Source organism: Podarcis bocagei (genome assembly GCF_964188305.1).
Source record: "Podarcis bocagei genome assembly, chromosome: 7".
Taxonomy (NCBI): Eukaryota; Metazoa; Chordata; class Lepidosauria; order Squamata; family Lacertidae; genus Podarcis; species Podarcis bocagei.
Genome location: NC_138132.1, coordinates 69,470,633 through 69,497,505, shown reverse-complemented (window position 1 = coordinate 69,497,505; position 26,873 = coordinate 69,470,633). Strand labels below are relative to the sequence as shown.

At 43.9% G+C, this 26,873-nt stretch overlaps 1 protein-coding gene and 2 long non-coding RNA genes across 3 annotated transcripts; 2 read left to right on the top strand and 1 right to left on the bottom strand.

The window, feature by feature from the left end:
- Nucleotides 1–4,813: 4,813 nt before the first annotated feature.
- LOC308591194 lies at nt 4,814–12,374 on the top strand. Its single transcript, XR_014010047.1, has 3 exons — nt 4,814–4,910; nt 11,449–12,251; nt 12,282–12,374. It is a non-coding gene; the product is annotated as an uncharacterized lncRNA (long non-coding RNA).
- On the bottom strand, nt 11,425–20,140 carry LOC308591189. The gene is made up of 3 exons (XR_014010040.1): nt 20,036–20,140; nt 17,545–17,632; nt 11,425–11,817 (listed from the first exon to the last, which is right to left on the bottom strand). It is a non-coding gene; the product is annotated as an uncharacterized lncRNA (long non-coding RNA).
- On the top strand, nt 20,036–26,142 carry LOC308591066 (arylacetamide deacetylase-like 4). Its single transcript, XM_081201623.1, has 4 exons — nt 20,036–20,279; nt 22,461–22,677; nt 24,575–24,638; nt 25,159–26,142. Exons 1-4 carry the CDS (start codon nt 20,103–20,105, stop codon nt 25,931–25,933), a joined length of 1,233 nt encoding a protein of 410 aa, XP_081057749.1. The 5' UTR covers nt 20,036–20,102; the 3' UTR covers nt 25,934–26,142.
- The last annotated feature ends 731 nt before the right edge of the window (nt 26,143–26,873 follow it).

The following is a 26,873-nucleotide window of genomic DNA, read 5'->3' as shown; positions in this document are numbered from 1 at the left end:
TCCTCGGTCGGACTTCCTCGCAGGTGGGTAGAGAATCCAATGGAAAGCCGCCGTCCTAGGTACGCTTTACCCGGGCGCCAGCCCGCTTAAAAACGGAGCTTACTTCCGAGTACACATATAGATGTATAAATATAGATATACAGATCTTGCGCTGGGGCTCTCCCAAAGTGCCAAGCAAGAGCAGCCGCGCTGAGGAGCGGGAGATCTCAAAACAAGCAGCTCGGGAGAACTTTCCAGAGTTGCTGGGCGATCTGGATCCCGGAGAGGATCGAGCCCGTTTCTCCGCTTTCGCGAAAGAAAACTCCTTGTTTCCTTTGGAGAGCGTCCTGCCGTCTAAGCCGGGCTGGAAAGCCCCCCAGAAGCTCTCCGAGGCGGCGGCGTCTGCATGGGGAGCCGGCAGCGTTTTTCCAGACAGCTCATGTCTATTCTGGGGAGTTCAGGAAATTGCTTCTCGGGGAAGGGGTTGGAAAAAAAGAGACTTTTTGAAGGAGTTGGCTTTTAAAAAAAACAACAGTGACGGGGGGGAGGTTCAGGGCAGCGCGCCGGGGTCCCTCCCCCTTCTATACATACGCCGCGTAAAGAAAACTCCCCGCCGCCTTTGCCCGCCTCCGCCTCCTCCTCTGCTTTTTCTTACGCAGACGCGAAAAGAAGTGGCGGAGAGCCTTGGCCGCTTCTTGTTTGCTCCGGAGCCGCCGATCCGAGGCAGGGAAGGAGTCCGACTCGCGTTGCCTGCCTGCCTGCCTGCCTGCCCGCCTCCCTCTCGGCGACCTCTGGCTGCTCCTCCTGGGACACTTTCTTATCTTCCCGGCGCGGCTCCCTTGCCCTGGGAGCAGGTTTTATACCCTATTAAGCCTGATTGACAGTTAAAGTATTGTTGGAGGTTGGGGTGGGGGGAGAGGGAGACAGAGAAGATCTCCTTGCTAGTGGCTAGCTGGGCTCGCTCCCCTCCCCCAAGCAGCGTCGCGCATACACGCACACACACAAGCACAAACACGCAGGCAACTTTAAAGCGCGAGCCAGGCTCTCGGCTGCATCCTCCTCCTTTCCAAGCCTGCAAGCCGGGACTTGCTGGATGCCACGTTGGGCCTGCGCAAGCTGTAATTCAAGTACTTTGTAACTGAGAGGCAGCGGCAACAGCCAGCCGAAGCTCCCTCTTCTTTTCTCCTCCTCCCTTAACATAAATACACTGCTGATAACACACACGAGCACGTGTTTTCTAAACTGAGTGCTGAGATTGGGCTATTCGAGGGACGGGGTGGGGTGCAACGTAAGTTTCAAAGTCCGGGTTGTGCGCAGCATATGTGTCAAAGTCCGGGTTGGAAATTTCCTTTTTGTTGCAGGGTGACAATGGCCCAATTGCCCAAGCTGGCGCCTCCGCACCAAGGAAAGGAAAGAAAGGATTTCTTTGCACTGTGCCTAGTTAAACTATGGAAATCGGTCCTGCAGGAATGGATGGCAGGGAAAGAGGAGTGAGCACCTTCACTGATGCCTATCCTCTGCCTCCGTAGCTGGAGGCATTGATGCTTCTGAATGCCAGTTGCTGGAAACTACAGGAGGGGAGAATAGCTTGTGTGCTCAGATCGTTCCTATGGGCTTCTCACGAGCATCCAGGCAGCCACTGTAAGAACAAGATGCTGGACTAAAGGGGCCATTGGCTTGATCCAGAAGGCACTTCCTATGTCACTATGGGATTTTGCCTGACTGACTGCATGCAAAAGGAAAAAGAGAAGTCCTTGCAGGCATAAAAGGAGTCTATTAGGGAGGAAGGGTCCACCCAGTGGATACTGAAGTAGCAGTACAGTGGTACCTCAGGTTACATACGCTTCAGGTTACAGACGCTTCAGGTTACAGACTCCGCTAACCCAGAAATAGTACCTCGGGTTAAGAACTTTGCTTCAGGATGAGAACAGAAATTGTGTTCCGGCAGCGCAGCGGCAGCAGGAGCCCCCATTAGCTAAAGTGGTGCTTCAGGTTAAGAACAGTTTCAGGTTAAGAACGGACCTCCAGAATGAATTAAGTACTTAACCCGAGGTACCACTGTAGTAGTAGTAGTAGTAATAATACTAGATGCTGCCCCACTGATGCACCTTCAGAGGTTGCCTCTGGTACCCAGAGAGTCCTTCCCTCTCCTTAAATTTCACTTTAAAGAAGCATTCTGCTTCAGCTAATAGAATAACTTGTGAGTTGTGCACATGTGGTGTGCAGTGCAGTTTCTCTTATTTGCAAATGTGCCCATGGACTCCAATTGGTTGCTGATCCTTACTCTAAACCTTAGAGGTACTGTGCAGCACTCAACCTATTACACAACACCTCTTGTGCGGTGTCATTCCCTGTAAAGCTCCCAGCCGAGAGTTGAGCCAGACAAACATATGACACTCCAGTCTCTCCAAAAGAAAATGTCAGAGATGTTTTGGAGCCTATGGTAACCCACCTAGACAAGTTTGTATAATAAAAATATAATAATGTCGTCACACAACCGCCATAGCAGGGCAGAGCAAAGCGAGTTGGGGCAGAGCTCCCAGTACATACATAAATACATATAAAATAAACTCCAAGCTAATATTCAAGTATTTCTACTTGTATTTTTTAAAATCAACAGTGTGGAAACTCAAAACTGCCCTCTAGGACTGCCCAAGCCCAAACCCTCACATGGCCCTACTCCACATACTCCCTGAGTGCTTTATTTTTCCTGGCTGGAAACTGTCCTTGAACTCTGATAATGCTTTTTTGCTTGCCAGGATGGAGGTGTGTGTATAACTTTTGTGTGTCTGGAATGTAGCCTACATAAAACAAAGGTCACATCCATTTTTTCACTCTATTCTGCCTTGGTCAGACCCCACCTAGAGTCCTGTGTCCAATTCTGGGCACCACAGTTTAAGAAGGATATTGGCAAGCTGGAACATGTACAGAGGAGGGCGACCAAGATGATCCAGGGGTGTGGAAACCAAGCCTGATGAGGAACAGTTGAGGGAGTTGGGTATGTTTAACCAGTAGAAAAGAAGCCCAAGAGGTGATACGATGGTCATCTTCAAATAGCCAAAAGGCTGTCACATGGAAGGTGGAGCAAACTTGTTCTCTGCTGCTCCTGAGGGTATGATCCAAACCAATGGGTTCAAACTGCCAGAAAGGAGATTCTGACTAAACCTTAGGAAGAACTTTCTGGTGGTAAGAGCTGTTTTACAGTGGAACAGACCACCCCAGAAGGTGGTGGACTCTCCTTCATTGGAGGTTAGGTGGACATCTATTAGGGATTCTTTAGTTGTGATTCCTGCATTGGGCTGGAAAAGGGTTGCCATATGTCCTCTTTTTCCCCCAGGGCACAACCTCTTTTTCATGGGTAGAGTCCTCACAGCGATCCATAGTTAAAAGTAGAAGTTGGCAAATGTGTCCTCTTTCTTGCTCTTCAGAATATGGCAACACCTGTATACCGTGCAGCAAACTAAGACAAACATTCAAAAATTAATGGTATTAACAAAAGCATACAAGGGCAACATGCCTAGAATTAAGACACCAGGCCCTCCAAAATGAATTGCAGGTGGTTGAGGTTCCTCTAGGTAAGAATAAATAAAGCAAATAAAAGAGACCTGGTCCTCCTGAAACCTGTCCCTGTCAGTTTCACCCCTCATGACTCTACAGTGCTCTGTTAACTTATGGAGCAGTGCCACATTTTGCCCTACAAAGTGGTCTTACTGAATTGACAATTGCTCTGCCACAAAAATGCAATTGTCCATTTTGTACATGGGTAGGCGAACTAAGGCCCGGGGGCCAGATCTAGCCCAATCGCCTTCTAAATCCAGCCCGTGGACAGTCCAGGAATCAGGGTGTTTTTACATGAGTAGAATGTGTGCTTTTATTTAAAATGCATCTCTGGGTTATTTGTGGGGCACAGGAATTCGTTCATTCTTTTCCTTCAAAATATAGTCCAGCCCACCACATGGTCTGAGGGACAGTGGACTGGCCCCCGGCTGAAAAAGTTTGCTGACCCCTGGTTTTGTACAATGCACCAGGAAGGTGCGCCGTTGACAAAACGTGAATTGGTTAGCTCTGCCTGTCATTGTCTCTGGCGCCACCTACTGTCAGGGTACCCTGCATTCTGCCCAATCAGTTCCAAAGGGCACCAGCCACTACTGGCCAAAGTCTGAGACTTTTTAGTTTGGAGAAAAGGTAATTAAGAGAAGGACATGATAGCAGTTTATAAGATTGCTCATAGCCTGGAGGCAGTGGGCAGAGAAAAGTGTTTCTCCTTCTCTCCTAACACTAGAACCCATGGACACCCAATGAAACTTGAGTGTTGAGAGATTCAGGTTGGATAAAAGAGAGTCCTTCTTTACACAGTGCAGAGTTAAACTACACAACTTGCTCCCTTGGGAGGCAGTGATGGTCACCAACTCGGAAGGCTTGAAAATGAGGCAAGTACAGACCTTGGTGGTTCCACATGATAAGGTGTTCAGCCTAAGATACTGGAGTAGAACACTACTGATGTCTACTAGTCATGATGGCTATGATCTGCCTACACAGTTGGAGGCAGAAATACTTCTTAATACCAGTTGCTGTGAACCAAAGAAGGGGATAGTGCTGCTGTGCTCAGGTCCTCCTCATGGGCTTCTCATTGGGGCATCTGAGGGACCACTGTGAGAACAGGACTAGGTGGGCCACAGAATGCAAGGAGTGAGCTGAAGTCCAAGATAGGAAAAGAGGTGGCGAGGGAACACCTAGTTACTTTAAAGGAATTCAGATTTCCAGGGCCTGTTGAGTTGCACCGAAGGGCACTAAAGCAGCTTGTGGATATAATCTCAGAGCCTCTGTCTATGATCTTTGAGAATTCTTGGAGAACAGCTGAGGTCCCTGTAGACTGGAGGTGGGAAAATGTTTTTCCCATCTTCAAAAGGGGGGAAAAGAAGAAGACCCAGGTAAGTACCAACCAGACATTGATACCAGGAAAGGTCCTAGAACATATTATTAAACAGAAAATGATGCTGTGATTAATGGCTTTCTCAAAAACAAGTCATGCCGGACAAATCTCATTTTTTTGGATAGAGTTACAAGCTTGGTGGATCAGAGGAATGCTGTGGACGTAGTGTATTTTGATTTCAGTAAGGCTTTTGACAAGGTCCCCCAGGATATTCTGGTGGAGAAGCTGGGGAAATGTGGGCTAGATGAGGTAACTGTTAGGTGGTTTTGTAGCTGGCTGGCTGACCGAACCCAATGAGTGTTCACTAATGGTTCCTCGTCATCCTGGAAAAAAGTGACAAGTGGAGTGCTGTTCAACACCTTTAAAAACGTTTTGCACGAAGGAATGGAGGGGATGCTTATCCAATTTGCAGATGACACCAAACTGGGAGGGGAGCTAATGCCAGAGAAGACAGAATCGGGATTCAAGATGACCGTAACAGATCGCAGAACTGGACCAAAACTAACAAAATGAATTTCAATAAGGACTAATGCAAGCTTCTGCACTTAGGCAGGAAGAACCAGCTGCACAAATATAAGAGGTGAGACTCCTGGCTTGCCAGTAGTACTACATTGCAGGGGGTTGGACTAGATGACCCTTGATATCCCTTCCAACTCTACAATTCTACGATTATGTTCTTAAGCATAAATGAAGATATTCACAAGGGCAATCGGGAGCTTTCCAAGCCTGGATAAGGAACACAAAGAGACCACTATTTTGGGATTTACTGCTCAGCAGGATGAAAATGCTTTTATTCTCCCAACAGTGATTAGCCCAAGCAACTGGGCTTTTAAATTCCCAACGGAGAGGAGTTCTTTAAGCTAATCTCCTCCTCATGTCAAGGCTTTAGTTCAACAGGGTTACGACACCAAAATTTCTTTTGCAATCTCGGCGCGATATCTGGGTGAAGCAATGTTGCAATCGCCTCTCCTGTCTTGTTTGTTTGGCTGCTTCAGACAGGTTCTTAACAAGGGCTCTCCAGCCTCCACACTGCCATTCCCAGCCCTAGAAAGTCAATCTGTAATGCTTTCCAGCAGAGCACTCCACCAGTCTCTGTTAGGTCTATCTGTTGAACAAGAGCAGGCATAGGCAAACTCAGCCCTCCAGATGTTTTGGGACCGCAACTCCCATCATCCCTAGCTAACAGGACCAGTGGTCAGGGATGATGGGAGTTGTAGCCACCAAAACATCTGGAGGGCCGAGTTTGCCTATGCCTGAACAAGAGGCTGTATCTTTTGTTACACGCACCCCCCCCCTGAAACCTCTATGTTGTTTACAAAAGAGAATATAAAATAAGGAATTAACTACAAAATTGACAGACTTGCAGACTGTTGCTTCACTCTGTCTTTTCTCTATCATTTCTCAACCTGCACTAGACATTTGGGACAATTGTATTGCTCATGTGCTCAAGACATTGATTCCATAAAACATATTTTGTTGCACTGTGCAAAATATGAGCAAGCAAGGGTTGAACTGATACTACCCTTGCTGGTGCCTTTCCCGGAAAAATCAGAGGTTCACTATGTCAGGTTCCTATTGGAAGACCTGACAAATGCTAGAACTTTAGCAGTGGCAAAGTTTTTATCGGTGGTTGCAAGTACCAATGATCCATATATTCTGAACAAAATGCTTGTTTAACCTGGAGGTAGGCTGTATGAATTGTATATTGCTTTGTAACGATTTGTTGGGTCTCTGGACCGTAATAAAGATTGTTGTTGTTGTATTAAACACACACAGCGATGGGGGACCTCAGACCTGCAGGCCTAATTCAGCCTGCCAGGCTTCTCCATGTAGCCCACAAGGCTGTTTTGGTCAAGCTGTGCACACCCGTGTATGCTGTATATCTTCTGCACCCTGTCTTCTAGCTATCAAATCATAACCACACTATTGTAGATGATGATATTGTGGTTATGATTTGATAGATATGATTTCCGTTGCTCATAGGTCCCCTTCTCGCGAGTTCATCATACTATAACATTTCTTTAACTTGTCTGAAGAAGGCTTCCATTAAACACTCACCATTAGATTTTCTTAATTTTGCTGTTATTTTTGCCAGTTCTACACACACACACACACACACACACACACACACACACACACACACACACACAACATTCTTTATTATGGTCCAGAGACTGGCAAAAGTGATTTCAAAAGCAAAGTACAGCAGAAATACAGAAAAAAACATTACTAGGCAGGCACTGTGTTTTATCCAATATTTCTAATTCTTACTGCCTCCGAGAGAAATTTTGCCATGGCCAGGATTATATCATTTTTCTTATCTTCATGGAAATATTTGAGATACATAGTCCATTAACCCACTTATCCATTCCTCTTTGGTTGGAACTTCTTCTTCCTTACATTTCTGCACATACAGAATCCTAGCAGGGCTTCCTTCTCTTTACCCTTTACAGCAGGCTTCCTCAAACTCAGCCCTCCAGATGTTGTGAGACTACAATTCACATCATCCCTGACCACTGGTCCTGCTAGCTAGGGATCATGGGAGTTAGAGGCCAAAAACATCTGGAGGGCCTAGTTTGAGGAAGACTGCTTTACAGTTTGTCTCTGTTTTATATCAGGCGTGGACAGCCTCAGGCATGGCAGCTATCTGGCTCCCAAGTTCTCCCCAGGCCACACCCTTCACTGGTTCTGCTTTGCACCCCAAATTCCCCAGGATATTCTTGTGGAGAAGCTAGTAAAATGCGGGCTGGATGAGGTAACTGTTAGGTGGATTTGTAGCTGACTGACTGAACTCAATGAGTGCTCTCTCATGGTTCCTTGTCATCCTGGGAAAAAGTGACAAGTGAGGTGCTGCAGACAGTGGCAGAGCCTTAAGCTCTGGGGGGGGGGATGGGGGGATGGAGAGCAGGCGTGGCTGGCGCGTGTCCCGGGGGCGTGGCACGCTGCCTGCAGGTGTGTGGTGTGTCCCGCTGGGGGCATGGTGTGCCGCTGTGGGAGTGTGGTGCCCAGTGGGGGGGGGGTGTGTGGTCACGATGGCACCTCACCGGGATAGTGCCACCGGGGGCGCTGAGTTCCCCCCACACCCCTGTTCTTCCGCCAGTGGCTGCAGAGTTCTGCCCTGGTCCCAGTGTTGTTCAACATCTTTATAAATGTCTTCCATGAAGGAATTGAGGAGATGCTCATCCAATGTTTCATCCATGACTGTAGTGTGCCCTTGGAACTCTGATATCAGCCCATGCTTGCCTGCGTGGAGGATACGTGTCAAAACCAGCATGGGGTAGTGGTTAAGAGCGGTGGACTCGTAATCTGGTGAACCGGGTTTGCGTCTCTGCTTCCCCACATGCAGCTGCTGGGTGACCTTGGGCTAGTCACACTTCTCTCTGAAGTCTCTCAGCCCCACTCACCTCACAGAGTGTTTGTTGTGGGGGAGGAAGGGAAAGGAGAATGTTAGCCGCTTTGAGACTCCTTCGGGTAGTGATAAAGTGGGATATCAAATCCAAACTCTTCTTCTTCCTGTACAAAGGTAAAATTTACATTTGCTGCTCCACTCACTTTTGCCTCTGGCCCTGCCTTCCTCTGGCATGTGGACCTTGTTAGGTAACCCAGAAGGGAATCCGGCCCTTGGGCTGAAGAAAGATTCACCTCCCTTGCTTTATATTGTGGCTGCTGAGATGGGGGAAAGGTTGCTACATGGCATCCATTTGGATCAGAGGTTCCCAAACTCATTTGGCCAACTAGAAGAAAAAAAATAGCGCCCCCCCACGCCAGATTTACATATAAGCTAAACAAACTATAGCTTAGGGCCCCACTCACTTGGCCCCCCCCCAAAAAAAAAAATTAAAGGAGAAAAACCTGGATGTACATTTCCAAAATATGAGATAAAAAAACAAATAAAATAAAACCTACATACAGGAACAGTGTTTTGTGTTGTGTAGGCTCCTAGTTGTTATGTGCAGATGGCTTTCGATACCTATTAGGTCCATAAATTACCATATAGCATATATTCAACACAAAAAACAGTGACAATTTGTTGTTGACAAAGGACAGTTGGACCTATAAAGGGCCCCATTACCTTCAGTAGCTTAGGGCCTCATCAAACCTAAATCTGGCCCTGCGCCCCCCTGGAAATCTTCCTTCTTTAAGCAAACAGACAGAAAGTTGCCATGACAAATTTGCATTCTTTTATGTTGCTGTATTCCTACCTATGTCCTACCACATAGTGATGAAAGAAGATGTTGTAAGTAAGACATGTTGAAGCTTGAAACGATAAAATTATTTATTAAAATCAACCGTAGTAACATTCACACCGCACACAGAAAATTAAGGCAACAAAGGATAATATGCAAATAAAAATTATGAATAACATTAAAGATAATCCCAATGAGAAGGATGAACCGGTGGCGCTGCTGCCAATTTATTAATGTTCGGCTCTATTTTGGCAGCAGCATTCTAAAATCACCACGATTGGCTATTTTTAGCAGGTTTCTCTTTTTTAAAGTTAACTTGCATTTTGTGTGTTTCTTTGGAAAATAATCACCATGATTTTATGTTAAATTGGTAAGCGCCATTACACAACAGATGAAACATGTATGAATGGTTTCTTAAAATTTTATTCTCTTCTCTTGTTTCTTTACACTTCCACCGCCCTCTTATTTTTATTCCATGTCCCCCAATTGCACCTGGGGCTACTGCTGCCCCATTGGATCATTCCAGTAACCCCCCTGGTATCATCCACTTTGCGAAACACTGATCTGGATCCTCCAGCATCAGATGCGCAGCTGCAGTTGGCATGATGTGGTTGCTGTTGTTGTTTAGTCGTTTCCGACTCTTTGTGACCCCATGGACCAGAGCACGCCAGGCATTCTTGTGTTCCACTGCCTCCCACAGTTTGGTCAAACTCATGCTGGTAGCTTTGAGAACACTATGCAACCATCTCGTCCTCTGTCGTCCCCTTCTCCTTGTATCCTCCATCTTTCCCAGCATCAGGGACTTTCCCAGGGAGTCTTCTCTTCTCATGAGCTGGCCAAAGTATTGGAGTCTCAGCTTCAGGATTGGCATGATGTGGAGACCTATGTAAATGGTGGAGGTGGGTGGGAATCGACCATAAATGAAACAACAACCAACTCACTTCAGATTGGCCTTGAATGCCAAGAAACAGCAACATGACTGTCAGAGTTGCCACCACCCGGTCTTGGCATCGTGCAAAGCAAACACAGAAACCCATGTTTGAAGTGCTACACATTTGCAAGACTGAATCTTGCCCTTTTTAATAAAACAAAACAAAACAAAAAACAAAACAAAACAAAACAAAACAAAACGCACCAAGGACAATTAAAACACTGCAGTGAGTGGGAGTGACCCTGTATGTTTTGTTCTGGCAAATGCTGGGAAGTGATTAGAAGTTTAGCAATATCTGTTGCTTCTGTTGCAATCTGCCATGCTTAGAAGCCATCTAGTGGTGACTGGAGCCTCATACAGAAACAGTTGCAGAAACTATGGAGGGGAAAAATTTAGATACAGTATAGGCATTTTAGGGACAGGTTAGAAGATAGGAACTGTGCCTCAGTGGCTATGAATGCCTTTGGCAGCAACAACAGCCTGTCTGTTCGTGGACTGGAATAGCTTGACCAGACTAGTCCAGACCCTCAAAGTGTCCCTGTTTTCCAGGGACAGTCCTGGCTTTACAGAATCTGCCCCAATTTCTGATTTGATCCCAGAGTGTCCCCCTTTCCTTAGGATGTCCCTATTTTCACTGGAGAAATGTTGGAGGGTATGGAGTTATGCGAATCCCGAGCCAAGGAGATAAGCAATTATACATCCTTGAGAAGACATCTGAAGGCAGCCCCGTATAGGGAAGTTTGTTAACGTGTAATGTTTTGTTCCATTTTTATACATGTTCAAAGCTGTCCAGAGTGTCTGGGGCAACCCAGTCAGTTGGGTATTGTATTATTATTATTATCATCATCCCTATTTTCATCAGAGAAATGTGGGAGGGTATGTTAGTCTAGGCCAGGGGTAGGCAACCTACGGCCCGGGGGCCAGATGCGGCCCAATTGCCTTCTCAATCCAGCCTGCGAACGGTTCGGGAATCAGCATGTTTTTACATGAGTAGAATGTGTGATTTTATTTTAAATGCATCTCTGGGTTATTCGTGGGGCATAGAAATTCATTCTTTTCTTTTTTCAAAATATAGTCTGGCCTCCCACAAGGTCTGAGGGACAGTGGACTGGCCCCCTGCTGAAAAAGTTTGCTGACCCCTGGTCTAGGCATTGGTAACTCTCAACCAGGTGTGCCAACTTGAAGAAAACATTCAGAGGGCCCAGCTAAGCCCTGCCCCACGATCACAATACGTGGCACACACACACCATTTGAATGGCAATGCCCATCAACTTGTGGGGGTGGTGTTGTGTCAAAGGGACCTTGGCCCCTAGGAGTTGACTCCTATTGATGGAAAAATTACAATATCAAGGTTTGGAAAAGCCAGCAACCAAAGAGACAAAAACAAGGCAGCCTTAAGCTATGATCCTTTATTTCAGCTGCAACTGGGTACCCCCAAGGCAAAGCAAAAGGAAAAAACTCCATCTACAGGTGAGTAACACTTTCATTTGCTATGGTAAGGTAGGTACACCACATTTTTGGGTTGTGGGTGTGAGAGATTGGGTTATATGTGGGTACATAGGTGAGGAGTCCAAAAATGATTACACGGGTGCAGAAACAAAAACACACAGGTGCAAACTAATTTACATTTGACAGGCAAGGTAGGTGCAAAAGAGTCCTGGTGGGTTTAAAAGGTAGGTTGATAGTCGGATTCCAGGGAAACACTGGAGTCCGGTTTTTAGAAACTGGGTGTGATATGGGAGTTAATTCTTCTTCTTTGCTGCAGGCTCAGTGTTGATGCAAAGTTCCTGGAATTGCAGAGGAAGAAGGTTATGAACAGAAGATTTCTCCTCTGGGAAATCTGTGGTCAAGTCCCTTTTGATACATTGCTTTTTGTTACGACCAAAATACAGTTACAAACAAAAACTACATGGAATATATATTTATACATTGTTTCAATGGTTTGCTTAACAACAATTGATGTTTCTCTACAATTTCTTTATTGAGTTCAGATAAGATGTATGGAGATTGTATCCTTCTAAAGATGTGTAACTAAACACTTATAGTAAAATAAAAGGTTTGCAGAGGCAAATAACTTTATGTAAAACAAACAGCAAAATAAAGTAAATAAAGACAAACTTTTGTGATAAAGTCAGGTGTGGGTTTTCTTTGGCACATAATGACACTTCTGGTTTTAGGAACACATTTATCAACATAGGTTCCTTATGGGTAATATATGAAGGTGTGTGATTTCTTGGGGAAACGTGTGAAGGTGTGCAATTTCTACATCACTATGCTCCCGAGAAATGGATTACCACAATGCATTCCGTGTGGGGCTTCCACTGTGCTGGGTCTGGAAATTGCAGTTAGCAGAATTGCTGGCAGAAGTGAGACCCCCATCAGGGGCATAGGAAGGGGGGTTTGGGGGATGCAGCCCACCCCGGGTGTCATTCTTGAGGGGTGTGTGTGACAAAATGGCACACCGCGGGGGTTGGCACTTACCGCTGGGCCTGGCCTGCAGCGCACCCGAAAAGGCAGCGTGGGGCTTGCATCCTCCAGGCGGACTCTGACGGCAGCTCACCACGTGCACTGATCGCCACAGCTCCCCCATGGGTGGATCACCCCTCCCCCGCTGCTGATCTCCCCCTGGTCCCCATCAGCATATTACAACACATCAAAGATCTGCATGAGCTGCCAACTTCTTATCAGGGGAAATTCAATAAACCTCAACACTGATAACCCTCTACAATTTTGGAGAAGCTTTCTTGGACGATCACCACACCCCAATAGGTTCCCACTCAACCACTTTCATCTCTGGAATCGGCACTTTCACAATTGCCCACAATGTTTGCTCTGCATCTGATACAAAGTCACTTTTAATTGCTGCATCACCTCTACACCCATACTTCCTGTCTATTGATATTGATAGCTTTCTGATGCCTGCTATGTCTTTCTTCTCTGTAGACAGTCCTGTGATTTTGTTATGCAGAGCTGTTGATTTTATCCATATGTTGACAATTGCCTGATGCCTGCTTGTTTTTAAAGTTTAGATTTGTTGGTATTTTCTGAATATTCTGTATTATTTCGTGTAAGCAACTTAGATTTTTTTTCCTTTTTAATTAAGCAGCATATAAATCTTAGATAACATGAGAAAGAGCCAAGGGGGTAGAGCAGAGGCTATAAAACACATACACACTATCAAACCACACACTGAAGCTATGCTCAGCAACTGTATGGCTCATACATAGGCTACGTGCACTGAGTGAAAATCATATTATTGCCTGCTATAAACATTCTAGCTTTACTTAATAGAATACTGGAAACCAGGCAAAATTTTTGGACTTTGCATCATCATCATTATCATCATTATTAAAATTTGTACGGTATATCACCCTTCATCTGAAGATCCCAGGTTGGTCCAGGAGGTGGTCCAGGGAGGGACTCCTCAGAAGGAGCTCCACACAGGGACATTTATTGGCTTTCCCCAGTTACAGTTGTACCTTGGTTCTCTAACGTAATCCAATCGACTTCCAAAAACATTCGAAAACCAAGGTGCGGCTTCCGATTGGTTGCAGGAGCTTTCTGCACTTAATCAGAAGCCACAGAAGCTGCATCAGATGTTTGGGTTCAAAGAACGTTCGAAAACCGGAACACTTACTTCTGGGTTTTTGGTGTTCGGAACCCAAAACGTATGAGTACAAGGCGTTCAAGAATCAAGGTACGACTGTAATAGCTTATATCCATTATAGTGAGCGTATGGAAAGCTTTTAACACAAAACTATCAGCTGAACGCAGGTGGCACTGTGGGTTAAACCACAGAGCCTAGGACTTGTCGATCAGAAGGTCAGTGGTTTGAATCCCTGTGATGGGGTGAGCTCCCATTGCTCAGTCCCTGCTCCTGCCAAGTGCAAGTAGATAAATAGGTACCGCTCCGGTGGGAAGGTAAACGGCGTTTCCGTGCGCTGCTCTGGTTCGCCAGAAGAGACTTAGTCATGCTGGCCACATGACCCGGAAGCTGAACACTGGCTCCCTTGGCCAATAAAGCGAGATGAGTGCCGCAACCCCAGAGTTGGCCACAACTGGACCTAATGGTCAGGGTTCCCTTTACCCTTTACCTTTACCAATCAGCTGAATGATAACTATACTGAATTAAGTCCCATGAACAATACCAGATCTTATATGGAACAATTTTGCAGAAGCATTCATTCAATTCCTTCAAGCACCCAATCACTCTCATAGCTGCCTAGCAATCTGTCCTGTTGCAACACTGCATACTACCTACCAAGTATCCAAATAAAATTTGACCTGTTCTGCCCACACATACTTGCTTAATTACACATCACACAAGTCTGTATAATTTGACTGCAATACAGGGATTCCTGGAATAGAGACACAATATAGGGAAACAGCTCACAGAAGAATGCATGAGAGCCTTAGCCATCTTGTATACAGTACCAGTTATGACACCTCACCTTTTACCCAGATGTGCTGCTCCCCTCTCTCCCTTCCTCCTTACCTGCTCTACTTGACTGCTTCTGCAATGCAGGCAGAAAAAGGCAGGACTTAATTTCATAACCTCTTGACATCAAAACCACAATAGCCGGCCATGTCACTGAGAAACATTTGTATACTGTGAACAAACCTCTGCAAAACTGAGCTTAATTCCTACATTTCCCCCCATAAAACATTGCCACAAAGTCCTTGAACTAATCTAAAAAGATCACTGATCTTTGGTGAAAAGGCAACTCCGAACCTTCATTTGAATGCTTTAATTCTGAACGTCATCTGACAGCCAGATCACAAATGTCAGCCGGCTTTTTCAGTGTTATTTATTTATTCATTTCAGCTCCTAGAGTGTGCCAAATGATTAGCATCCCCCCCCCCCAACAAAGTCAACCTAGGAGTTCTAGAGAATACAACTAGCTAAGCCAATCAAAGCAACAGTACTAGAACCAATACTTTGAAATCGTAGGTCAGTATCTGCAAAAAAAATGTCAGGATGAGAAATTCTAATGAGCATGAAAAACACCACAGCCCAGGTGACTGGTGGCGCAACAGTGGTTTTCCAGATGTTGCTGGACTACAACTCCCATCATCCTTGGCCATTGGCCCTGCTGGCTGGTGTTTATGGGAGCTGGAGTCCAAGAACAGCTGGAGAACCATGAGTTTCTCCACCTTGGTGCTGTGTGATAGCAGCTGTACACTGTACATTGGTGCAGCTAGGAGAGCTGTATAACATCCGGACCTGAAAAGGGCATTTCTGACCTTGAAAGCAATAGATACCACATCAGTGGACCATTGCAACTGCAGCTAAGATGCAGGGTCTATTAAGGTGAATTTGGGATACTTTCAAATCATCCTTCCGCAGTTTGGTGTCCTCAAGAGGTTTCGAACTACAGCCCCCATCAGCTCCAGCTGTCTCCCTGGAGACAAAACATCTGTAGAGCACCAGGATCTGTGAGACAGAATCATAGGCTGATTTAAATGCTGCCTGGGCCCTGAAGGCTCAAAACATAACAAAGTGGCATTGAATAATGATTTGTTTTTAAAGACTATGCATTTAGCACTAAGAAAAGAGAAGAAAATTGTAAAATTGATTTGAGCCATTGGTTAGAGCATGGTGCTGATATTGCCAAGGTTGTGGGTTCGATCCACATATGAAGAGTAGAAGAGTTTGGATTTGATATCCCGCTTTATCACTACCCGAAGGAGTCTCAAAGCGGCTAACATTCTCCTTTCCCTTCCTCCTCCACAACAAACACTCTGTGAGGCGAGTGGGGCTGAGAGACTTCAGAGAAGTGTGACTAGCCCAAGGTCACCCAGCAGCTGCATGTGGAGGAGCGGGGAAGCGAACCTGGTTCACCAGATTATGGGTCCACCACTCTTAACCACTACACCACATTGGCTCTCTATCTAATATGGGACAGCTGCATATTTCTGTCTTGCAGGGGGTAGGACTAGATAATCCTCAGGGCCCCTTCCAACTCTTCAGTTCTATGATTCTATGACCTGTGTGCAAATTTGCACTGAACAGCCTCCTTCTAATGTTATCAGTACCACATTTTAAAGCACTGTCTTTTTCTTTCTCAACCAGCCTCCGAGACAAACACCAGTCATTATGGCATCACCTGATTTCTTGGTGCTTGAATAACCAACCTTTCTTTTCCTACCCCCCCCCCCCAATTTGCAGCATTTCTTATTTCTGTGCGGAAACACTGGCATGCTTGTAGCTGATCGACAAACTGAGCCGTCCTTGTTCAAACCAAACACTGAGCCTTCTGTGTACGTTCTCCCACCTCCTTGGAACTACTGGTCTGAGGTGAGAATTATTGCCCCCAGTTCTAAAAATACCACAGGAAAACATGCAGAAGGTGCTGCAAAGGTGGCAAAGCAATTTCAAGCTACATAGGTTGGCTATTGGATTCCACATAGCTTGCGATTCCTAATTGCTGGTCCTAGATCTTGCAAATTTCAACTTAATAGCAAATTCCCCAAGTTCCCATGATATTAGAATCTAATGGGGGTCATCCAATGAAGCCTGGAGAATGGGAAGATTCAGGACTAGGGATGTGCATGAAGTTCACATTAATAAAAAAAAAAGCACATGGCTTCCCCCAAGGAACCCTGGGAAGTGTAGTTCACCCCTCAGAGAGCTACAGTTCCAAGAACCCTTAACGAACTGGTGGAAGATGGATTCCAATAAATCTGGAGGGCCATAAGTTTGTTCCTCCTCTTCTGGAAGTTTGTTCCCTTAGCCAGGGCCTGCCCAATACATTTTACCGCTTCAAGATGGCACCCCCTTCCCATTTCAGGGGCAGGAGCCAGCTGGGCTGGTAGCTGAATCTTACTTGCACTGGTGATGGGATAGAATCCTCCACAGCACCCGAGGCAGCAAGCCAGAGTTGGGTTCCCAAGACAGGCTGAGCAGCCACAGAGCAATCATTGGGAGGCACAGGAGGGACAGCCATGTGCTGCTGCTGCTTCCCTTGAATCTGCCACCTGAGGCAGTCATTTCACTCTGCCAAATGGAAGGTCCGGCCCTGTTCTCTGTTCCCCCATGTCCCACCTGAAGGCTGGTGTCAGTACGTTCTCAGCACAGTCCAGATCCCTGCTCTTGGACATTTTGAATATTAAACATGGGCTTTTGGTTTGTTTTTGTTTTTTTGTAAAAGCAGAGTATTTTTTTAAAAAATCAGTATATTGGTATGGTTTCATTGTATGCATTGCTTTGATTGGCGTATGCTGCCCTGTTGTTGACAGGTGGCAAATGAATTTAATGAATAAATTATATTTTTAAATTACATACCAGTTTTCATACACAGTTGCCAATAAACCTTGAGCAGCTCAATGTAACAGATGAGTATCTCATATACTATTGCATGCATCCTGATATATATCATTTTTGTTGTTGTTCTGTTTTGTTTTCTACATGGGCACCATTTCTTGTTTCTTCCTGTTTTATCTGTACGTTTGTAATCTTGTACTTTTCCTTTTTCAATAAATTATACACAAAAATATATATCCTGATGGCTCACATTGCTTCAGATTTTTATGTGGTTCCATGAGACATCTTAAACATGCCAAAATACTGCAAATCTGTAGCCGGTGTTGGATGTCCATGTTCTATAAGAATGCAAAAAGTACTATTACCCCCTCAAAGTTATAAAGTAGCTTTGACTTCATTCACCATCTGTAATTGTTGTTTACCTTCATTAAATAAATTAAATAGATGGAATTATTTATTATGATTGCGACCTGTATAGCATAATTACCCTTCAAAATGCAAGCTAGGGAAATTATGCCTCTGACACATCTGCAGTCTAACCCAGCTTCCTGTCTTGAGCAGCACAAAGCTCCAGAATGAAGCACAGTATTAAAAACAGTTTAAAGCAATTGACAGTCACAGAAATAAAGTGGGGTTCATAAAATATACACCTGAAGTATGAAGAACAAAGAAGTATGAAGAACCTGAAAGATTTCTATTGAAGGTGCCAGTTGAACCTCTGCAGGGAGAAATTTTCACAACTTAGGGGCCACCACAGAGAATGCCCTGTACAAGCCCCCTGAGCTTTTGAGGGCAGTGGAGCTACCAAGAGAGCCCCCTTCGCCCACCTTAACACCTGAAAGGGCCTGTAGGGAATTGTAGAGTTGGAAGGGACGATGAGGGTAATCTAGTTCAACCCCCTGCCATGCAGGAAGCTTTCACCCAACGTGGGGCTTGAACCCACCACCTTGAGATTCAGAGTTCCCTGCCCTACTAGATGGGCAAAGGAGGCAGTCATGCAGGTATTTGGGGCCTGAATCATGTAGGGCTGTGAACACCAACCTGAGCACCTTGAATTGGGTCCAGAAATGTACTGGCAACTCATGCAGATGTTTGAAAATGGGGGCTATACAATTGGGACGCGGGTGGCGCTGTGGGTAAAACCTCAGTGCCTAGGACTTGCCGATCGTATGGTCGGCGGTTCGAATCCCCGTGGCGGGGTGAGCTCCCATTTTTCAGTCCCAGCTCCTGCCCACCTAGCAGTTTGAAAGCACCCCTAAGTGCAAGTAGATAAATAGGTACCGCTTTATAGCGGGAAGGTAAACGGCGTTTCCGTGCGCTGCGCTGGTGCTGGCTCGCCAGAGCAGCTTCATCACGCTGGCCACGTGACCCGGAAGTGTCTCCGGACAGCGCTGGCCCCCGGCCTCTTAAGTGAGATGAGCGCACAACCCTAGAGTCGGACACGACTGGCCCGTACGGGCAGGGGTACCTTTACCTTTTTACAATTTCTAAACAGAACTGCAGCCAGTAATCTGGCTGATGTATTTGGTATTCCTGGACTTCTAGGGTAGCCAGTTACATGCCACCAATAGCTACTAACAGCAATGCTTCTGCATATCAGTTGCTGGAAGTTGCAGGATGGAAAAGTGCTCTTATGCTCATGTCTTGTGCATGTTTCCCATAGGCATCTAATTGAATGCTGTGAGAAGTGGATGCTGGACCGTTTTTTTCTTCAATGACTTGGTAAATGACCAAGATGAAGGAATAGAGATGATGCCCATCCACCTTGCAGATGGCACTAAACAAGGAGGGGGAGCTCCTAGAATCAGGATTCCAGAGGATTAGAAAATCGGGCCAAAACCAACAAAATGAATGCCCAGGTGCCCCACACCCCTTGCACCCCCCCCCGTAAAGATGGCCCTGTTCGGTGCAAAGCTCGACATTAAGGCAGGAATAATCCTGCCCTTTTCCTCTAGCAATCTGTGGTTTACTTCCTGTGCTTGTGATATTTTGAGTTTCTTCTTGTCGTAATTCGTGTGTGGATGGTAGCAACAACAGCAACAACAAGAACTCCTTTAAGACCTGTTGACAGGGGGACATAAAGGGGGAAGAATCAGAAGGATTCAAAGCCCTCTTCCACTTCCTGGCTGTATTGAAGTTCAGTACCTTAAAAGGAAAAAAGGCATTTATCATGACTGCAGCCATAATTACCAACAATTATGTCATGCAGAAGATTTTTTCCCCCCTTGGCATACATGCAATTTAATTCCACATCCTGTTTCTGAAAGATAGGAAACACACGTTTACAAATATGGCATGGTAAAGGTGGGGGTGTTAAGAAATACGCTAAATTAATAATAACATATCTGGAATCCGATAGTCTTGGGTATAATTCATCTTAGCATGGACTTGCATTTCGCTATGAGGACCGTGCCTTTAAGAGAAGAGCCCATGCTTTGAAAATACAAGGGTTTAGGTTCCACCCTGGGGAACTCTGGGTAGGAATGGGACTCGGGTCTGAAGAGTAGGAAATCTTGGGCCGGGCATTGCACACTAGTCCTCTTCAATATTCAACAACTACTCCCACCATTTCTGACTAAAGACTTCATTATCCTGAAAAGAACACCACACATTGTGCTACTGCTAAGACCCATTAAATTGCTGGTAGTGTTTGGATGGATGAAATTTCTTCCTGGAAGTATGTGTGCTAATTTATAATTACTTCATCAACCAGCCTACAGACAATTAAGTAGAGTGGATACCTTGGGTGGAGTAGAAATTCTGGCAGTGTAGACTCAATGTTTCCCTTGCACTCTTTGGAACAGTGAAATGGAGCTTCTTCTGGGTCTCCTGCTTGGGGTGATTGGAGTTATAGGAATTCTTTTCCTGTTGCTCTTCTCCTTTGCAATTTATTATGATCTTTCCAGTAGTAAAATCCCATCTGGATTTGACAGTCCATTAAAGCTTCGGGTCATTCACTGTACTGCCATTACTGCATTTACTGCGGTAAGTTGGGGACTGGATGAGCCATTATGTGATGTTATTCTTACATTCTTATGTAAAATGTGATTTAAAAATTATGATGATGATAATCTTTATTATTATTATTATTTAAAAAATGATTTTCATTTATATAAATTTCAATAGTTTTACAGTCATTTTAATGTTTCAAAACTGAACTTCCTTCTTCCTCTTTCTGTGGTTCCTTAAATTTATTTTTTACATTTCCTGTATATTATATTCTAAATTACGTTAATGTATTCTTTTATTCATCTGCTTTAATTATTTACTCTTATGAAATTGCAGTTTATTACAATAATCCTGCCAATGCTTACAACGTATTTGTACGCATTCAATAAACCATTTTCATTCTGTTATAAAAAGTTTGTTATCTTGATTTCTTATTTTTATGGTGAGTTTCATCATTTCTGCATAGTCCATGAGTTTTTGTAATCATTCTTCTTTCGTCAGGACTTCTTCTTCTTTTCATTTTTGGGCAAATAACATTCTTGTCACTGTAGTCGCATACATGAATAAATTTGTATACTTTTTAGATAGTTCTACCCTTATAATTCCCAGAAGAAAAGCTTCTGGTTTTTAAAAAAACAAATGTTATTTTAAACATCTTTTTCAATTCATTGTATATCTCTCCTCCCTCTTGTTTTAATAAATTTCTATAAATTGTCTAACCTTCTATCATATTATTTTTCTTTACTGCTATGGCTTCCAATGGTGAGAGCCAAAGTGGTGTTTTTGTCTCAAATCAGTTTTTGTATTTATCCCAGGCTCTATAATTTTTTCCCTAATTATGTGATTTGTTAATCCTTTGTGTTCTTTCACCTTTTACCACAAATAGGTGTTCCAACCAAAACTATTACCAAGACCTTCTAAATCTAAGATATGTGGGTTCTCCAATGTCATCCATTCTGTCAACCAACAAAGACAAGATACTTCATAATATAATCTCATATCCAGCAGGGCGAAACCTCCTCTCACTTTTGCATCTATCAATATTTGGTATTTTATTCTCAGTTTTGCCTCTTGCAAGATATATTTAGAAATATATTTTTGCCATACATTGTCTTGCCAATCACTGGAATTGATTGAAACAAAAATAACATTCTTGGCGATAGATTCATTTTTATAGTTGACACTTTACGTAACAGTGAAAGTTTAATTCTGTCCCAAATTTGCAAATTTCTTTTAATATCTTCCCAGGTTTTTAAATACTTCCCAGGCTTTTAAATCTTTATATAGTTTTATATTATTTGCCGCTAACCATACACCTAGATACTTGACATTCCTTTCAATCTGTGGACCTGACACATCTAGTAACTTATTTTTACTCTCATCATTCATATTTTTTACCAAAAGTTTGGTTTTGCCTTTTTTAATCTTAATACCTTCTACATCTCAAGAACAACTTTTTGTGTTTTTATCTTGTATTTTATACTACTAATAATAGTTTATATATTTAAGTAATTCATATACTGCTTAATACAACATACAAAAAAAATCAGTAAAACCAATGAGTTTGCTTGTTGTTGATGATGATGAGATTAGGATATTATGTTTTATAAAATTTAAAAAAGGGCTTTCTTTTCATCCGATAGAGGGATACAAACAGAGACAAATATATTATTCACACTAAGCCATGGTTTGTTTACATCATGGTTTCTTTACCAAACCACAAATTGTCTCATAGGCAAACAAGCAGATTGTGGATTGTTTCTCCAAAGCTTGGCTTCTTTTGCATCTGTACCTTGGTTGGTGTCTGGTCTGGGTCGGGGTGGCTAAATAAACCATGGTTTAGGAAAGCTTTTGAGTTTCAGCATCAAGTCAACCATTGTATCACTCATTGTGACCCAGGGCTGCCTCTAATGATAGTCCCATTCTAATCAGACCAATTGAAAATAATGGACATGGCTAACATGTGCTCATTCATTTCAATGGGTCTACTTTAAGTAGGACTTAGCTGGAGTGCCTGGTGTGCTCTGGTCCATGGGGTCACGAAGAGTCGGACACGACTAAACGACTCAACAACAACAAAAGCTGGATACTTACGCTGGCTGATTACTGTCATAAATATTGATTGTTCGATTGAATGAATTAGTTGGATACACCCCATGGTGAATAGGATGCAGTTTGTAGGCACTGTTTTCATGAGACTTTTCCTTTGTCTGACAGGCGAGGTGTCTTGAACTGATGGGTGTCTGCAGCCAGTTTGCCTTTACCCGCTTCCTCCTGAGTTTCCGGAATCCAAGAATGGATCCCAGCCTCTCTGCCAAAGATCTGCATTTTGACGGGGTTCCTGTGAGGGTCTATCAGCCCAAAACACCATCTGCTGGCCCAAGGAAAGGATTTGTGTTCTTTCATGGAGGTGCTGGGATGATTGGGAGCATTGGTAAGAGCAGTGCCTTTTTGTTGTTGTTGTTGTTAAAAAGTGTAAAACTTCATGGCGAGTACTGGTACCTATTTTTCTAGAAAAAAAGCACTAGGTAAGAGCCTTAATGTGAGTTTAATGAGGCAAGCCCCATTAAACTCAATAAACCCATGGTTTACGGAGCTGAAATAAAAGAGTGTTGGTGGTAGTTCCTGAAGAGAAAAGGGGCACATGTATGCTTTGGTTTACCGTATGTTGACTTATATGCAGATATGGTGACTTATGTCAATCAGAAGAAACAAAGAAAAAGAGGCTCTAGTTATCATGGTGTCCCAGATTTCACATCTCTACTGGTCAATGGTTGGGGATAAGGGGAGCTACACTACAGCAAGCAGCCCCTGGGGGAGGGACAGAGCCCCGCCCCACTGCTGATTCATTTTATAAAATACAAATACCACTTGATTTTATAGAACCTCAAAGAGGTTCACAAACATGTATATAATAACTCGAGGTTGCTGCTCTTGATCGCTCCGTTTACCAACACAGCCACCTTCCCACCCCTGGCCACCCCTGGCCACATCTGACCCAATTAACAGTGTCACTCTTGGGTACAAGTCCCATTTACAACTTGTAAAGTAGCAACTGTGGGAGGAAGGAATGGTAGGATGAAGTGGGGAGCTTGGGGGGACACCCGTGCCCCTTGCAGATCTGGCTTCCTGAAATGCAACAGCCATTATCCCTGAATGTTGACCATGATGACTGGAGAGATTTTTTTGAGGTGGGGATTTCAGAGGTTCTGATAACAATTTGTTTTTTTCTGTTTCTGAAAATTGGCCTAAGTTTGCACACAAATTATAACATGTTAATTAAATGCAAGGTTGCAAACCATTGGACTTGTGCCACATATCTCTTAAAGCTAGCGGGCTTTTTTGGTCAAAATTCATGTCCCACTCAACCTGAGTGGCATGGTGGGGTCAGCAGTGTAGACAGCTCCAGAAAGACACGGGGTTCCACAATGACTCAGACTCAGTATACTTCATTAGTAAAGTTTTACTAAGGCAAAAAAAGCTTGATGCTACAATTCCAGATCCCTGTGATGAAAGTCTCTTCACAATCCAGTTGCAGCAAAATATAACAGGAAAATAAAACTTAAATGTACTATATACACAGAGCAAGTAAAATCAGTATAGAATAAAGACTCAGCTATATTAGTCAAAAAACAATGCTTTGAATGCGTTATAGACATGCAACACCAGATGGCGGGAGAGAGCAGGAAATTTTAAAACACGATTTTCCATAGGGATTTTTTCTCTTTTGTTATACCAATTTAATTTCTGTCTTATTTATAGCGTGTGTGTTTTCCCCCTGTATGTAGATCCACCCTGAGAGAGAAAGTGCAGAAGGAAAAGAATGAATAACATGAGGCCTCAGTCCTTGGGGTAGTTCGATCTTGAGAGACAGATAATTCACTGAGCTCAGCCCAGCTGTATTTCTGTTACCTTTAGAACTTTGTAGACACACTAGAATACACCAGAAAACACCTGTTAGTTTATATGTTATTGATGGCTTCTCTATCTTAGAAACACCATCATACCTGAACTTTTTTTGGGGGGGGAGGGAGGTGTAATTTGATTCACTTTTCTTTTATAGGTGAACCTATCCAACTGGCATTTTGCAAAACAATTTGTGAACCCAAAGTCACTCATACTTCCAAAGTTGCAGTTCTCAGAATCTTACAATGCAGTACTTGAGCTGCGTGATGTGCACATGTGCATAGAAAGGTTTATGTCAGTAAAAATTGGATGTACAAATACATTATGTATCGGAAGACTGCTGTTCAAAAATGTGCTTTTTAAGGCAAGACTGGAGGCAGCAGATAATTACCTCCCCATTTAAAATTTCCTTCTCATCTTGCTAGAGTCTTACCAAGATGTCTGCAGCAAGATTGCCAAGGAGACTGATTCAGTGGTTGTGTCTGTTGGGTAAGTAAACACAACCACATGGCCTTTCATAGGGAAAGAGTGTAGGGGCCCAGCATGCTGCTGTATTTGTTGGTGGCATCCCTTGCCATATTCCCTGCAGGAGAAAGAGGCTCCCCATGAAAGCTGTCAACGTGTGATTGGAAATTAGAGCTAACCAGTACAGTTAGGGCTTTTAAACATACAATCAGGAAGACACTGGGAAATACCCCCTGCATCTAAACAGGAGCAGGAGGGAAAGTTGCAAGTGGCAAATGGTCTTCCACCAGCTGGATCCAATCCTGCACGGTTCTTCTTCCCCAGCGTTCCCTACACTCTTTTGCTAGCTGGTAAAGTCGGTTTTTAAGGGCATAAGCCAGCTGACTGTCACCTGCATTGTATCTGCTATAACTGATCCAGCAGGCTCTGTAGTAGATGGCCATGAGCCTGATCTAGCAGGCCCTTCTGGTGTTCTTATGTGATCATGAAAGTGTTTGGAAAAGGTTCTGGAAGCTTACCTCTTTGCTTCTGTTTTATTCTGCAGCTACCGCCTGTCTCCTGAACATCTTCCTCCCACTCAGTACAAGGACTGCCTTGCTGCTACCATACACTTAATTCAAAATGCAGTTTCCCATGGGGTGGATCCTTCCAAGATCATCGTTGGTGGGGACAGTGCGGGGGGCCATTATGCTACTGTTGTTGCCCAGAAATTGGTGGAGAGATCAGACCTTCCAAAGCTACGGGCTCAAGTGCTCATCTATCCTAATACACAGGCTATGGACATCAACCTGCCTTGCCATCAACAGAACAACTCAATGCCCATCTTGTTCCGGGAAAGTATTGTTTACTTTGGTCTGAAGTATATTGGAAAGGACACTTCTTTGGCAGGCCAGCTCCTGAAGGGCTCTCACGTGCCAGATTCAATGAGGCTGAAATACGGGAAGTGGGTGAGTCCGGACAACCTCCCAGAGAGATTTAAGGTGAGAGGCTACAAACAAGTCCCACTTGCTCCTTATGAACCTGAAGTCTATAGGCAATTGCGAGAGCTATTGGAACCTGATATTTCTTGCCTTTTTGCTGAGGACTCTGTCATCCAGAAGCTTCCTGAAACCCTAATTGTGAGCTGTGAGTACGACATAATACGAGACGATGGACTGCTATACAAGAAACGTCTGGAGGACAATGGGGTGAAAGTTAGCTGGTTCCATGTTGAGAATGGGTTTCATGGGGTGATAAGCCTCTTTGACTCAGGTGTCTTCACATTCCCCGCTGCAATTGAATTAATGGACAGCATCATAGATTTTGTCAAAAACTTATGAGAGCAAATCTCTTGAATTTGTGGGTCATTCATAAGGAGGGATCTGCCAACTTCAGCTACTGATAGTTTCTCATTTTTCCAATCTTATATTCAGTTCTCCACAATTCTGTTGTGATTTGTGGTTCTTGGGGGCAGCAGGGAGTTGCTCATGAAAATTCACCAGCACTTTAGTGTGAAATTTTCGTAATAAATACTTTTACTTCGTATGGAGTTTTGACTAATATACACATGATTCTAAGCCATTTGCTCTAATATAATGCATTTCTCTATTGTTTTCACTAACACAGTGGTACCTCGGTTTTCAAACGTCTCAGTTGATGAACATTTCTGTTTTCAAATACCATAAACTGGGGAGTAAATGCTTCGGTTTCCAAACTTACCTCCGAAGTAAGGTGTGCCATGTAGATTCCCTATTGAGTTTTGTGTATTGAGTTTTCTGTATTCAGGCTTTCGTGCTGAGTTTTCAGATTTTGAATGTTTTGAACGGTCTTCCGGAAGGGATTACATTCGAAAACCGAGGTACCATTATATCATTATATATGAATTTTGTAAATGGACAACTCACCCTTCTATTTCCATTTTAGTACTTATTGGTTGGCTGGAGATCTGCACTGCTAATGCTGTTCTAGGCTGTATCAACAGAAGTATAGTTCCATATCAAGAGAAGTAACAGATTCACTCCATTTTGCCTTGACCATATCCCACCAGGAGGACTATGTCCAGTTCTGGGTGCCACAATTTAAATAGTCAAAATAAAAAAATTCCTTCCAGTAGCACCTTAAAGACCAACTAAGTTAGTTCTTGGTATGAGCTTTCGTGTGCATGCACACTTCTTCAGATACACTGTGCATCTGAAGAAGTGTGCATGCACACGAAAGCTCATACCAAGAACTAACTTAGTTGGTCTGTAAGGTGCTACTGGAAGGAATTTTTTTATTTTG